Source organism: Corvus brachyrhynchos, unplaced genomic scaffold (genome assembly GCF_000691975.1).
Source record: "Corvus brachyrhynchos isolate BGI_N302 unplaced genomic scaffold, ASM69197v1 scaffold407, whole genome shotgun sequence".
In the NCBI taxonomy this organism is placed as follows: domain Eukaryota; kingdom Metazoa; phylum Chordata; class Aves; order Passeriformes; family Corvidae; genus Corvus; species Corvus brachyrhynchos.
The window spans coordinates 1,139,497-1,155,290 of record NW_008239056.1 but is presented as its reverse complement, the minus strand read 5'-3'; the positions used below and the strand labels follow the sequence as shown (position 1 = coordinate 1,155,290).

The 15,794-nt window shown below is 36.3% G+C and overlaps 1 protein-coding gene across 1 annotated transcript in view; it reads right to left on the bottom strand.

Annotated features, from left to right (window-relative positions):
- Positions 1 to 276: 276 nt before the first annotated feature.
- ATAD5 (ATPase family, AAA domain containing 5) overlaps positions 277 to 15,794 on the bottom strand; it is a 16,853-nt gene continuing 1,335 nt past the window's right edge. The window contains exons 2-23 of the mRNA XM_017739127.1: positions 13,295 to 15,072; positions 12,862 to 12,949; positions 12,001 to 12,162; positions 11,678 to 11,816; positions 11,150 to 11,234; positions 10,506 to 10,687; positions 9,923 to 10,080; positions 9,492 to 9,645; positions 8,972 to 9,265; positions 8,703 to 8,799; positions 8,108 to 8,190; positions 7,872 to 8,017; positions 7,602 to 7,749; positions 6,963 to 7,133; positions 6,666 to 6,781; positions 6,490 to 6,583; positions 6,194 to 6,258; positions 5,092 to 5,272; positions 4,212 to 4,402; positions 3,090 to 3,916; positions 1,827 to 1,991; positions 277 to 1,638 (exon numbers count right to left, since the gene is read on the bottom strand). Coding sequence (XP_017594616.1) covers positions 1,560 to 1,638; positions 1,827 to 1,991; positions 3,090 to 3,916; positions 4,212 to 4,402; positions 5,092 to 5,272; positions 6,194 to 6,258; positions 6,490 to 6,583; positions 6,666 to 6,781; positions 6,963 to 7,133; positions 7,602 to 7,749; positions 7,872 to 8,017; positions 8,108 to 8,190; positions 8,703 to 8,799; positions 8,972 to 9,265; positions 9,492 to 9,645; positions 9,923 to 10,080; positions 10,506 to 10,687; positions 11,150 to 11,234; positions 11,678 to 11,816; positions 12,001 to 12,162; positions 12,862 to 12,949; positions 13,295 to 15,072 — 5,403 coding nt within the window. The 3' untranslated portion in view covers positions 277 to 1,559. The remainder of the gene's footprint in view (positions 1,639 to 1,826; positions 1,992 to 3,089; positions 3,917 to 4,211; positions 4,403 to 5,091; positions 5,273 to 6,193; positions 6,259 to 6,489; positions 6,584 to 6,665; positions 6,782 to 6,962; positions 7,134 to 7,601; positions 7,750 to 7,871; positions 8,018 to 8,107; positions 8,191 to 8,702; positions 8,800 to 8,971; positions 9,266 to 9,491; positions 9,646 to 9,922; positions 10,081 to 10,505; positions 10,688 to 11,149; positions 11,235 to 11,677; positions 11,817 to 12,000; positions 12,163 to 12,861; positions 12,950 to 13,294; positions 15,073 to 15,794) is intronic.

Here is a 15,794-nt window from a genome sequence, read left to right as displayed (position 1 = left end):
TCAAGAAGTGAAATACTTGAATTCCACCTTACCTTGTGGACACCACAGGAGATTCTGTAAATTTCTTAAGGCAGTTATTAAAAGCAGAGAGTTGACTTCAAAAGAAGGTAAATTGTCTCTCACTGCTTTTTAATTTGGGTCTTTCAAATTACCCATGAATTTCCTAAAATACTACTACTTTATAGGACTTGTTTCTGATTTATGTAGGTCCTCACTGTAATCTAGTTAGATTGATAGTGCCTTTATAAAGCAGTGAACAGATACACTTTTACTTTGTAATTTAAAATGTGTATTTATTTATTTTTACAAATCATACAGGAAAAGCACAGAATGTTAATACAAAAAATCAAGCCATGAAGATTTTAACAGCCACCACTTTAATTTTTTGATAATTCTGGATTATGGAAAGAGTAAACTATAAAGATGATCTACAGTGCAGAAGCTTAAAATAATTTACTGTTTCCATAAATATTTCTTATTCCTGAACATCTTTAAGACATGTAGGATGAGACCAGAACTACTAAATGGCCTTCCTTATTATTACAGAGGCACTGAGGTAAGTGGAGCACCACTGCATGGCAGTAGTCTGACTCAGTTTGAGGAACAGGAACAGGAACAGTTCAGCTGCAATAAAAAGGCAGAAAAGTACAAGGTTGAACTAATTCCAGTTTTAAAATCCTTTAAAAAATACGTTTCAGGAGTTTTACTTTTCATGAAACGGAAACATTCTGATTGTAGCAAAGTCTCACAAATTTATTGTCATATAAAAATGGATTCAATCACAAATAATCAGACTCAAGTCTTGTCAAATACAAAAAGAAGCTTAAAAATAGGACACAATATACAAGACTAGAAGTAGTTAAATATTCCTGAATCCAAAGTAACACTGGGATAATTGTTATTTACAAAATCTTGCCTAAATCTCTTGAGACCATGCTGAGCTACAGTAGTAATTTCTCTACCTTTTTAGGAGATTAACATGCAGATCTGATAGCTGTAAACAATGAAAGGAATGTATACAAATATATGTACATTGAGGCATAGTGCTTTGTAAGGACTTTGTTCCCTGCGGTCAAAGTGAGGAGCTGCTTTTAGTCATTTAGACTTTGGAAGACTTGTTGCATCCCCTCTGTGCCCCTCCTACCTCGAGTTATTTATCACTTAACTGCAAATTCAGAAACAAACTTATTTGAACAAAACAGTCTCCTCAGAAAAAAGCAACTTTACTGTGGAAGGTGATAGTTGGTTGTTACAAAAGGACTTCTTGCTATGTGATCCACAAATTAGAAAGAAAGAGAGCAAAAAGTAGTCCCCACTGAATAGTTTGTGCATTTAATATTATGAATGCACTTACTGGACAAGCACCAAACAAACCCACATTTCAGCTGTGGAGAGCAGTATAATGACAATAGATATATACATTATTTTAAATACTTATAAAAATTTAATATACAAATGGATCTGAATATACAATAATGTGGTAATTAAAAAAAATAAAATAACCAAACTATGGCGAGAATACCACCATTAGGCACAAACTATTTCTGGTGTTGGTAATCTTAAGGGAAGTCCAAAGACAGACCATTTATCACTTGTCTGGGTATTTCGAGATGAATCCCTTCAAGATAATGCAAGAACCTATTAAAAAAAAAAAGGAGTAAAAATGACTGTTAAGGGAACAAAGTTATTTCCAAATGTAAGGCAACACTTTTGAGAGACAAATGTCCACCTTTCTTGCCTATAATTATTTGACAAAATATTTTATTAAAATCCTTAACTATCTTCTGCCATGAAATGTAGCAAGATTTAGGAAAACCCAAACCTACCTTCTTTTAGTTTTCCCTTGCTCTTTAAGCTTTTCAGACCTACAGATACTGCGGAGAGTGGGGAGGTATTCGAGGGTACTGGCTTGCTTATTGCCCAGGTTTAAAGGACTTCTGGAAAATACAGTTTTGATGACAGCCAGCCTCTTCTGTGCTTTTTTGTGAGTGCTAAAACAGAGAATGAAGCTTTATTGTTTCTTATTCAAGAATGTGCAGCAATGGTTTTATTTCTTTAGGATCAAAGCCACTGGTTTAAAACTCCATTAAATTGATGGGAATCTGCATCCCAATGGATCAGATGTCTGCAGCTTCTGTGTGCTGCTTACACAGCATCACAAAGCTGCACTTGGACAGAAACAGGAGGGCCAGCAGTTTGTTTGGCCAATGCTCTTGTCTTAATCAGGAGTCTGATCTGGGGAGCTCTTCAGTCGAGATACAGATGTGAGGTTCAGTACAACCACAACCGAAAGCATCTGTGGTCTTCAAAAATAAAAAGCATTATGCAATTGGTATTTGCCAGAATATCAGTGTCAGGTCCAGTGTCTAACCATGATATAACCTGGTCGCAGGATGGATGGTCAGATCCATTCTGACATTGCTCCTCTGGGTACTGACTTACAGAAAAAGGCTCTAACCCATTTTCCTGTTCAGACCCCTGAATGGGCTTTAAGTGCCCATTGTAGCAATTTTACCCATGATGACTTGTTTATGTTAAAAACAATGTTTCATGCCCACACTTGATAGCATTCTTTGGTCTTTTACAATGTATTAAAGGTTATTCTTTGTTAGCATAAGTTACTACAAAGACTTTGCTTTGGATTTTGTTAGGTCTTCATCAAGCAACACCTACCAACACACTTAACACAGGTTCAGTATGAGCAGGTGACAAATTTGCATGTCTGGTACTTGCAGAATCCATTTAACCCCATCTGTCTTGAAAAAGCCATTCCTTTAGGGTTCTGTTATTCTTTTGGGGGTGGTGGTGGTGTTTGTCCATTTTTAAAGTAACTAGACTAAGGCCACCATTCCTTAACAACATTAGAGACAGGCTGTTCAAGAAAAGTCACTCTTTGCAGATTGCCAAGAAGTTAATTTAAGGTTGTAAAAGCACAGTGAACAATATACTGCAGTGTTTTGAGGCACACTTACAACAGTCATAGTGGTATGAATGTGTATACATCAAATCTGAAACAGTCCTACACCCTGCGAAACGCTCTTCTGGACAAATAACTGCACTATACTCCAGAAATATTAACAACGTCTTACCTTGAATCAGCTGACTGACTGAAGGCTATTCCATTCCTTGTGTTTGAGACAGGCAAAGTAAGTCCCGTCAGCTGATCACTTTCAGGTGTTTTACTGGTACTCAAAAAGGATTCCAAATTTTGTGAAATATTAACAGAACTTTTGGTGAAGCTGAGTGCTTCAATAGCTGCCTTTATTTCACTACAGCTCTGGGAACTCCACCAATCAGTATTTTCTATACTGAACTCATCACAAAGACCATTTCTGATTCTGGCATTTGTCCAATGAAATTCTTCATTTTTAGAAAACTCCAGTGGTTCCCTGGTGTTAGTGTTTACACAGCAATCCAGGAAAGACATGTTTTCCACTAACTCAGTCAGGGAATTCAGACACGGGAAAACAACTGCAGACCTTTTTTCACTTGCTGAGGTTTTAACTTCTTTTTGTTCTTTATGCACCAACAATTTTGATTCCTTTTTATTCATTTCAGCACATGATTTAGGACTATCTGATGGCAAAGTTATGAATTCAGCTGAATAGTTCAGTTCAGTATCAAATAAGTCACTATCATCCAATATCTCAAGTCTTTTCTGAGTCTTTGTCTTTTTAGACCTTTTTCCAGGGCTACTCTTCCCACAGCAAGAACTCTTAGTAGATCTGTTTTTTGGAGAAACTATAGCAGTCTTTTCAAGTATAGGCTTTGAGGCTTCAGACTGGTTTGAAAGAACTTGCACTGGTAAGGGAAGAATAAGGTCAAGATTACTATATACAAAATCCACATGCTTCATCTGGAATTCTGTGAGAAGCTGCATCAATTTATTCAATTCCTCCATGGTTGTGATTTTGTGCTGTAAAATAATAATTGTGAAAGATTTATCAATATATTAAAATATATATTTTTAAAAATAAAAATGTTATTACAGAAAATCTCACACTCCTGGCTTTGTGCTTATGAGGTGAGGGACTGCTTTGCTTGCAGGAGACCATCCCAGTTCAGATTGCACTTAATAACCATGGAATTCTATAATTTCTACAACAAACCTTTTCAAAGATTTGCTTCTAAGATGATGCTATTCCTGGTGATGGTTACACTCAATTACCTGGCAATCATTAAAAGTATTAACTAGTCAACTACAAAAATACCTTAAGAAATGTAAACAAATCTTCTGAAGGCAACAGGATATTCTTAAGGCCAAGCAACGTCTCTACACAGCCTGTATCACATTTTGGAAACTCCTGAAGATGTGCGTCATCAGCTTGAGAAAAATCCGCCTTGGAATCATTACACTTTGGAGGATCAATGACATTATCTGCATTCCTTGTCCCTTCTCCTTCTGCACAAAGATAACAGGCTTTACTTGAAAGGGAACAACTGCATCGTGAAATTGATTTCAATTCCTCAATTCCTGTCACAAAGGATGCTGTAACTGTCACCTCTTGCTGTGGTGCTGGAGGAATGGAGCAGCTGAAATGAGTCATCCCCATGCCCAGTTCACTGCTGGCACTGTTACCAACCCGCTCTTTCGCTTCCCAAGTAACGTTTGAAGGAGGCTGTGCCTCACTTATCTCTCCCTGTCACTCCCTCACACCCCTAAACTCTTCCTGAATCCTTTGGGATCAAGTTCCTACCCTTGCCTGCTTGCCAGCTGTCCCATTTTTACCCCTTTTTCAGCTCTGCTTCTTCTACATGAATTGCCTACAACTCAGCTACATGGATAAAGAACTGCAAACTCTGAAGGAAAATTACTACTGGTTCCCTTCTTTGCCCTGTTTTGCTACTCAGAACATGAAAGGGAGATAGTAAGTACCACAATGATGGGCAATAAAACCCTGAAAATTTAGTTCCTTATGCATTAATACAAGGCTTTGAAGTAGCTAAAAAATACCAGATCCCCTCTCCCTTCCAATATTTAGGAGTCTTATAAGAAGTTACCATTTATTCATACACATCTAAGAATACTTAGATTGAGTCAAATTCAAATTTAGATGGATATTTTTTTAGGATTAAATTAAATCAACATACCACAAGGTGCCAAACGCTTCTCTTTCAAGCATCCACCTCCACTTCTAACCCAGAATTGTAAGTACAGAACACTTTGTCTGATATCACAGTTATTTGTGGCTAGGAGAGCAGCCAGGTCTTTCACATCTGTCCGTAGGTTCTCAGCCAGGCACAGAGCTTGGAGATAGCTCACAGAGTTTATCTAAACAAGAGTTACACACAGACCACTGAAACAAGTCCTGCCAATCACACTGCAGGAAGTCACACAGGAGCAAATTATTCTATTTATGCTAGCAATGCATTTTGCCTTTTTACACAGAAGATTAGTTTATTAAATTAGATTACAGTTAGATTAAAACCTTTACGGAAAAGCAAAATACCCAATCTATGTAGCTTATGTCAGAGAATTAAGTTCAATTTAGAAATTCAGCTGATTAAAACAAACACACAAACATATTCTGCTCATGGTCCTGAGACTACCTACACCTTGCTTCTCATCACCAGTGATCAGCTTTTACTGAACTATATTAGTTTTAAAGGTTTTTCTTCCATTCTTTCTTTTAATTCTGCAACTGCCTGGAAGTCCAACAGGTTTTCAGTTTCACATTAACCAATTTCCCCTTCTCAAAAATTATGTCCTTCTGATTCTCATTTTTTTAGGTTTTTCATCTAATACATAGCTGCAAATAAAACTATTTGCTACACAGAACACTAGTGTTCACATTAAAGGAATAACCCATAATATTTCTAAAATAACTCCAATACTTTTTAATGAATGAACCAATACTGGCATAACCAACCTTCAGATAAGAGCTATCAGATATTTAACCTAACTACATTCTAAAATCTAAATGAAGTGATTAAGTGATGCTCTTATTGTACTTCTCAGTACCACTAAACTGTTTGGAAAATAAATCTTCCATGACAGTAAAACAGCTTCTACATGTAAAGATAAATACATCCTACACATGCTTACATAAACCTCAAAGACATGTCTGTCTCTGATCAAACAAAAATATTATATCAGAAATGTATAAACCTACATGAACATTTAAATTTCAAACTGAAATCAGCTGACAATTACTTGTTTAGGATGTACCTGCATTTCCAGACACAGACTTACCAAGGAAGGGGTTTTAAAGTTGATTTCTTCAAAATAGCCATCAAACATTAAGCTGAATGTTGGATCTATAAAGAAATATCAGTGAACTGTCATGACATTATGTTCAAACCTAGTTATTTCCTTTAATCATTAGAGCAGCCAATAGCTTTATTCAAACACTAAAATACTTGCTTTACAGTCCCCACTCATTTAATTTTGCATTTAGGAGCAGTATTCAACCATCACCATTTACAGCCTCTAATTAAAAGTGGCTCTTCTGTCTGTAAAGCCTAATTACTGTCACAAACACTACTCACCATTGGTGGTAAGAATTACAGGTCGCTTTGCAGTTGCCATGAATGTCTTTATTGCACTTAGAAATCCTGCATCTTCATCAAATATTATATCCACCTACAGAAAACAAAGTATCAATAGCTTGAACAGCAGTTACAAGCTGTGAATACAATCACACTATGTTTCATGTGAATTTTACCTCTTCAAAAAGAATGAGAGATGTTGCACTTTTCCTGTTGTGTTCTCCTCCTTCTTCTTTGTTTATTGACTTAATTTGAGCATCTTTCTTTACTTCCAGTGAATTCTGAGTATTTCCTGCAGATGGATGAATAACTGAGCAGGAAGGAAACCATTTAAAGCTTTCCAGGTACTGGCTTCAAAAGTCCCCCATGTATCAAATGCTTAAGAAAATCTGTTATTTCCCCACACAGCTCCACATACACAGTGTAGCATTTCCATCTCCAAAGGTAATGAATTATTAAAAAGGGATATCTACCTCTATTTTTTTCTTCAGATGTTGCTTCTTCATTATTACCTTTATGTTTGGCAGAAATTTTGAAGTAGTTTGCAAGTGTTTTAGGGGGCAAGCTTCGTTGTAATCCTACTCCTTTTGGTGACAGTGGCGGTTTTCTTGGAGAAATAACTTTCTTTGGAGAATACATTTTTTCTGCAAGATACATTTAATATTAAACTTCATCTGGAGATACAATGTCAAACTGATATTTCTCAAACAAATTTAAAGTAAAACTCATTTATTATCTAGTAAATGACAGGTTTACTGATACAGTTTACAGCTGATTTCTGCTTAATTTCCTTTTCTCTTGTTATTGGAAAAGCTTTCTGTTCAACTTTCTATTCAAGTGCCACAGCACTTACTCCACCGCTGCAGAAATAATGTAATCAAGAGTCAGTATTTTAATAAAGTCATTATTTAATTTGGTTTGTAGTTGTGTTAACCAACAGAGCATTTCTTACCATTATGGCCAGATAAGGTAGATCTGCTAACTTTTTAAAGACAGCTGGTGTCTAAAATTTGTTTGGGGAATTCAGTCTTTAACAACCTCCTCCCCTCCATAAAACCCACCCCATAATTCAAAGCAAACAAAGAACCCCAGATAAGAACCATGAGACTTACTTGGTGACTTGGTGCTACAACTGTTAAAAAAGCAAGGCTTGTGTGCATTAACACCTTTTTTGTCCACTTGATGAGACTGAGTAGCTTCTTTCAGCTGGGACAGTATCTGTCTCCCACTACGCTGGCAAGAGGCATTGACTTCAAATATCTGCAATGGTATTTAATTTACAAAAAAAAAAAAAATTAAAGTGTAGACATCTTGTATTACAAATGCTTTTGTATCATTAGTTATAAATAAGAAAAATGCACTGAGGAAACAACTCCACAAACCTTAAACCCAAGCTCCTGAGCACAAGCATACACTGCAGCAGTCTTCCCCACTCCTGGTGGGCCAGTTATCAGAACTGTATTGCAAAGGGTTATCTCTTCCTCAATATCAGATTTACTATCTTTAAAGTCAAGGCTGCTTAAAGAATCTGTAGAATTATTAAAAAGAAAATAAAGGATTACTGTTATTTTTTTGCCAACTTTTAAGAAAAGATAAGCTGTATTAATTCTATCAGTACCTTCTTGCTCTTTGTCCTCCTTTTCCCTTTTCTGATGTCGTTTTTCTTCCAAATCAGCTCTCTTTTTCCATTCTTTTAACCAACTATAAAAGGAAGGAACGAAACAAGAATAAAAACTGCTGGTGAATTAAGTAAACCAGATTAAGATGGAACAGAATATAAAACTAGTGGACATCAGCCACTTGTTATCCCACAAAAACCTATCAAGTCCTTTCAGATAAAAGCAAAAAAATGTTCAGGATTTGATTCTTTCATAGAAAATGTTTCCTTTTTCATTCTCCATTCTATTAGCTGATTGGTATAAAAACAAGTCATTTGGTGAACTACTTAATCCCTCATAATTTAGTGTTTTGTCAGATGGATCTTTAAATTCTATGTAAGAGCCACACCAGTAACTGAAGCCCACACAGAAAATTTAACTGAAAGCACAATATATTAGGTGGATTTCAGTGCTAAATTCCTGTCAAAAGCAGAGGCAGTACAGCAAGGTCAGACTAGGATGCTTGTAGGGAAGTACAGACAAGTACTTGAGCATTATCAAGTAACATGAGGTTTTGAGTTATTTTAGGAATGGATCCATGTTCCCACTTCTGACCTGTGTAGCCTTTCAATCTCTTTCCTGTTCCCTACAAGTTCACTGGAATCTTGAGGCTGATATTTTTCTGTCCAGAGCATGTCTTCCTTTTCCACACCTACAGAAAAAATATTATCCATTTTTAGACAGTTCTTCATGCAACAGAATCAATCAAGTCTAGCGAAGTACTAGGACTAGATACGATTTTTGCATCACAGTGGAAAGCTGACATACATCACACATACACTTCCCCAGTGCAAAGATTAAAATGAGACAGGAAATGCAGTTACCTGAAGGTGCACTTGGATCTGATAAACACTCAGTGTCTTCTGTCACACCATCTGGTTTCTGGGTCTTGTTTTTTTCCAAATGTGTGGCTTGTCCTGTCTCTGCTTTTTTTTCTCCAGATACGGGAGGAATAAGATTCCTGGGAACTCTTGATTTCATTTCTGTCTCTGTACTTTCAAGTTGTTTTCTTCTTTTTGATTTGCGGTCTTCTGTTTCTTTCCTTTTCCTCTTCATTTCCTTCCAATTGTCAGGTTGTTTCTGAATTACATCAAGATTTGCAGTGCCATCTCTGCTTTCTAAGAAAAGAAATTGCATCCTTTTAAAATTTCAGGCTATGTCCCTTACTACTGTACATTTGTTTAAGCCATATTTGAAGAATTTGGTCAAAATAACCTAAAATGTGAGGATCAATTTATTTCCAGCAACAGTATTCCTTCAGTAGTGTATTTTTTAAAATTCCCCATTGTTTTTTAATGCCAGTGAGAGTGAGAGTGGTTTTTTTCCCCGACATAGATTCCTAACCTTGTGCACTGTTTTCCAAAGCCAAGTGTTCTGTTTGCTTTTTCAGGAACCTGTAGTAGTATTTTCTCACTGGAAATTGAGAATTAGAAGACACGATCTCATCTAGCAAATCTTTCTTGAATACATCAGGAAAAGCTGGTCGGTGGCCTGAAAGCTGGAATACACGCACAGAGAATTACTCAAAAACTTTACACAGAATGCTTTCCATAATTTAAACTGGCAGTGTCTTGTTAAATTCAGAGATTAACAGAAACTGTTAAGAACTGATGAGAACTGTCGGATGTTAAGATGCAAAATGGGTAACTCACACACAGGGAAATTTAAAAAAAAATTAAACAAATTACAGGACTGAAACAGATTCAAACTACAGGGTTTTTTAAAAACATAAATCCAAACAGATATCAAAACAACTTGAATTTTAAAGTACTAACCACAGGTGCAGAACAACTTCCAGTTCGTTTTGAATTCACAGTGGAAAATTCACCAAGTGAGAGAGGGATTTTTGTGATGTTGGTGACTTCAGTACTCAGTTCCCTCAGCTTAGTTAATACAGGGCATGATGGTGATTGCAGTTTCCACATTGGAGAACCTACAAAAGAACCCCCACCAAAAACAAAACAAGAGTTAGCTTCTATTCTAGGGAAAAGAAATAGGCTGGTCTTCTCTCTTTTTGCCTTGTCAGAAGAAAATGTTTTCTGCCCAAATCAGTCCAATACAATCTTTATTCTCCAAATTGGAACTTAACAGATCAACTTCTTTTTACTAAATATTAAGAATTTTGCATCCTTACCCATGTACGTATAGACTACTTTAGCATCAATTTAATTTGTAAATTTTGTATTCAAAAACATCTCACTCGAAGCTTCTAAGTTTTGTTTTCTTACCGAGACACAAAACAAGAGGAAACTCCCACCTATTCCAGTCTTAAGCTGTTCAAGTTTTTTCTTTTTTGCACAAATTCCTCAAATTATTACATACATTTAAACAAAACCCAAAAGCATAAAAAAGGCTTACACTCATCCTTCTGCTGTACATGGACAACAGTCTTAAAACAGGAACTTGCAAGAGAGTATGCTTCCATTGCTGCTGCTTTCTTTGCAATCTGCCTTTTCAGTGATTCTGGCAATCCACTCATCAGGAATTCACGTTTTGCTCTGAACTGATCATCATCTTGAGAATTTTCAGATGCATCTTGGCTTTAATGAAAATAGAAAAAAAAAAAGAAAGAATTATTAGAACTTCCAGCTATGCAAGGCTGAATTTAATCACATTCTCTTCCACCTGAGTTAAAAATAGTCTGTTAGAACTGCTAAAATTTATTTTAATGTAATTAGTTTGAATTTAATTCTCAGTTTTGTGTTAAAAATTTTAATCTAAAAAAATTCTCTTTGTTTTTGTATTTTTACATGCAATTAGAGACTCCTTTTTAATCCGTCATCAACTACATTTCCACACATCTAATATGGCTCTAAAATGGTTGAGGAACTCTCCAAGACACCCCTAAAATTTTGCAAGCAGATTAAAATACTAATCAGTATAAAAGTCATGAATATTTATAGCACATCAGTCAGTGTATTTAAATCTGTCAAATGAGAGAATGGTAAAGTAACCTTGAAATGTATTTTGATTTTTAAGTAACTGCACACTTGACAACTGACCTGCTTTCATCAAAGATCATGACTGGTTCACCTGCAGAGTTTTGAGCATTTTTGCCTAGGCAGGAAGGTGGATATCTCAGTTTCCCTTTAAAAAGGTAAAAAAAAAAAAATAAAAATTAGATTAGCACTGATACAAGATTCTAACCTTGCTTCACCACCTGTATGTTCCATTTAACATCAGGGAATCTCCTTTTCTTAAGGGAAAGTTGAGTATTTTAACAAAATTCATTATAGCTTTATTTCTAATTATTTCCTTAGTATGGATGTTATTTTCTAAAATTAGGAAAAAAAAGGAGAGGCAACAAAACATGGTATACTACTGACAGTTTTTCAAACAAATAGTTTTCCCTGAATAAAGAAAAATCAAAACAACACATGTAAATAACCTCTGCACTATTAATCCAGGTAAATCAGAAGAAAAGATGAATGTACTGCAAAAAGGCAGCTTTATAAAATAAAGTTACAATCATCAATAATATTAAATGTTTCTATAATAAAAAATAAACACATTCAGTAAAACCCAATTACCGCTGGAATGCTTCGCAACCTTCAAGTTTTCAGACTTCTTCCCCAAAACATCATTTAAGCTCCGAAGTTTCTTTTCCTTCACACTCTGCTCTGTAGTAGTGACACTATTCACACTTGAATCTAGAATTATTACTGATTCCTAGAAGGAAGGCAAACCAAATAAGAAAAGAAACACAACTTTTCCTCCTTTATTAACAATACATTGCAGATATCTACCTTAGCTTGCAAACATTTCTTGTAAAGAATCAAGTAGGAATCATTTGTGTAGCTTAAATCAATCACAAACATACCAAATATTCCCCCTCCCCCCAGTATAGCCTTACATCACTTTCTTCTAATTTTTTCTTCTCAGCAAGAGCTCGCTGCCGAGACGAGCGCCTTACGGGAGCTGAGTCTTCATTCACTTTTGATCTGTTATGCTGTATAGCCTTTGCTTTTTCAATCAGCTGCTTTGCTTTGGATATGTTTTTAGAAGTGGAATTTATCTGTTAACAAAAAACAAAAGAACTGAAATACCAATTAATAGTGCTATCTTCACTAAGTACTTTGCATATAAACATAATTTTTTTTTTACATTTTTCATGTAAGTATGTAATTGTTGCAAAATTTCATTGGTATCAAAAAGAAAATTAAATAATTGAAAGGAGAAGCAAACCAAGATGATATCAACAGTTTTCAAAAGGGAGTGAGAACCCTGCAAGCAGATCCTCAATTTGTCCAGGGAACAAATAAAATATGGGCGGTGACATTCTTAAGCCTCAGCTGTTCTGCTGTGCCCAAACACTATCACAAATCACTGGATCATTTAGGTTGGAAAAGACCTCTGAGATCATCAAGTCCAACCTCTGACGAATCACCATCTTGTCAAGTAAACCATGCCACAAAGTGCCACGTCCAGTGGTTTCTACATCCCATCCTGAGAACGTGCAGCACAGGAGCATGCTATTTCATGGGATTTTTCTGTTATGAAAGGTGGATTTTTACTAATAAAACATGTTTTAAAATCTAAAGTAAAAGAAACTATCGCAAATTCTATCACAAATCAGAGTAATATTCCCTTTCCACTGAGCAGCTGGGAACTGTCATGCTGTATTACATTAGACTATTACACAAGACTGAATAGACCACAATTATACCCATTTAGGAAATGACAGAAGACTGACACCAATGGTTACATAAATTACCTTTGTGTTTTTGGAGCGAGACTCTTCCTTTCTCATTGCTTCAACTTTATTTGATTTTGTAGTTGCTTTGATACGTGTAAACCTCATTCTAATTAGGGAAAAAAGTATTATGAAATTAGTACTGTTTAATAAAAGGAAATGTTACTCTCAAAATCATTTTCAAAAGCCTCTAAAAATACAGTGCTGTAAACAGAAGCAACCCCCTAACTGGTGGTTGAGGTCTTTTTGTTGTTTGGTTGCTTGGTTGGGGGGTTTTTGGATGTCTTTAGTGCAAACAGATTTATAGTCAGCTTTGGTTCTTCTCTATTTTTACCCACCATGATCAGTATCCATGCAACTTTGGTATACAATCAATTTATAATTATGTCTTATTTTCAAAATATTTGCATACAATTAATGGGCAAAAAGGTAGAATATACTCTAAAACGTTTACCTTATTGGGCTGTTTCCATCAAAGGGCACAATAATCACCTCAGCTCTGTATATGTTGCTTTTCTTGCAGGATTGCCGGCGTGCTTTTGGGGTGGAAGTCTCTAATGGGCAGCCGCCTAATTCATCTGCAGAACAGGCACTTTCAGCCCTGGGCTTTTTAGGTGTAACATTTGTTGATGTTTTGGTTTTCTGCTGCCTTAAACTCCTCCTTAACTCACTCACTTTTGGACTTGATGGAATTATTACATCTAAGATGTTTTCCACAGTAATAACATTAGCACCTGAATCCTCTTCTCCATTATAATTGCTAGTGTTTGAGACATCAGTTTCCTTAGTTTCTGAAGCCTTCTTCCTTCTGTTCCCTTTTTTCTGAACCTTCCTAGGTCTTCTGGGTTTAGTTCTATTGCTTTTAGGTTTAGAATGTGTGTGTTTGTCCACATAATCTTCTCGTATCCCACTTTCCAATCCTTTATTTGAAGGAATGACATCTTCAGATCCTTCTTTTTCTTTTGAAGACTTTGCAGCAGCTTGCTTTTGTTTTCCAGTTGCCTTTTTAACTCCACTTTTTGTTACATCTGCTGTTGGTTGTCTAAAAGCCTTCATAAACTGATGCTTTTCTTCCAGAGTACATTTTGGCTTCAGAGAATCCGATCCTGCAGTCTCCAGTACAGCCAGCTCCAATTCTTCTTCCTCAATAACGACATTGGATTTTCTTTTCTGAGCCACCTGTTCAGTTTGGTCAGTGTCCAAGAGGGGTGGGCTGCTTTCTTTTTCCCCTACACGTCCCTTCTGCTTCAAAAAAATGGAAGCTATTTTCCTAGAGCCTTTTTGCTCCTTATTTAATGGAGATAATTTGGGGGGAATGGAATGAACTTGTGCAAGGACAGTCACTGTTCGGAGTGGCAGCTGTTGAGACTCCTCACACTTTTCTGGGTCACTAATACTATCACTTTTGTCCATTTCATTTGCTGTACCAGAAGTGTCCATTGCTGGCTTTGTGTCTCCTTCAACATTATTTTCTCCCTGACTTCTCAAGAAGTCCTCAAATGACACTGTTATTGTACAATTATTTACCTGGGATGTCCCATCATCCATATCAACCTCAAAACTGGAATCACCAATAGCATCACCACACTCTGCTACTGTATTTGTCTCTTCAGTTTCCTTTTTACACATTTCATTCATCTGGTTTTCTGATGAAGAGCTTTCAGACAAATCAATATTTACTTTGTGCTTCCTTTTCCTTGATTTTCTTACCCTATTTTTTGATCCCTTTGTTTCACAACCAAAGCTTTTTGCATTTTTTCTGGAGGAGACAGTGTTTGGGAAGTTCTCTCTTTGCACATTATCTTCTGCTGATTCTCTTGCACATTTTTGGTCCACTAGAGCACAAGAAGCAATAAAGTCATTACTGTCTCGTTGCAGTCCTGTAGTTATTCCGCTGTCATCACTACTAATTTCTATTTCATGGTCATTCTCAGATTCTTTTGTTTCTTTTAGCGTATTATTTAAATTAACTTTCTTCCCTTTTCTCTTCCGCTTTAAAGTTGGCTTGAAAGATGATTTACACTCTTTGTCATCAGCATCCAACAGTATTTTACTTTCTCCAGCTCCAACTGGGAATGCAGCATTCCCAGTTGCAGATGTCTTTTTAAAATAATCCAAGATATTGTTGGATTTTGGTGATGACAATGCTTTATCCACTGGTTTTGCTAATGGTGAAAAATACCTTGTGATTGTTTTTACAGAAGCATCTTCCTCTCGCCGCTTCTTGCATGGCTGTAAAAGGTACAACATGAATCTTAGTTTTAAAAAAACTTAAGATGACTTATATAGTACTTTTTCAGAAAACAAAAATTCATGTTAATGTGCTCAGACTGTGCACGCCTCAACTTTATCTCCGTGTTTTCAAAGGCCATCTAAGACTGAAATAAAGATTCTGCTGTTTCAAATAAATAGAAATCCTGTTCTGAAACCTTGAGATGGTCAAAACTTAAAGGGACCACAAGGTCTTCAGAACAGCTATGCAGAGATTTCACAATACTGGAAGTCTGAAAGTCTAGTTCAATTCAGATGATCGACCTTGACATGTTCCCCAGAGCATCTGTTGAGCATTTAAGAGGGAATTCCAACATCACTTAAACAGGTCCTGCTGTAAATATCTGACATATCTTAGGAAGACACTGTATCTTTAAGAGTACTTAAAGAAAATGAACACAAGAGAACTCTTATCTCGTATAATGATTCAAACCATAAAAGAGCATTTACTCCTACAGCTCCAAGAAAGACTTTGGTTTATTAAGACTTTTATAACTCCTAGTTTACTAGAAACTGAACTCCTCTGAAATCACACCCTCTGAAGCAGAAAACCCCTCTTCCCAAAGCCCTTCGAAAGCGTTTAATGACAGCCCGGGCGGCGGGGCTGCGCGGACCGTCAAAAGCGCCCGGGGGCGGGCGGCACCTAACACCTCCCCTGGTTACACCGGACGGGCCGTGTCAGG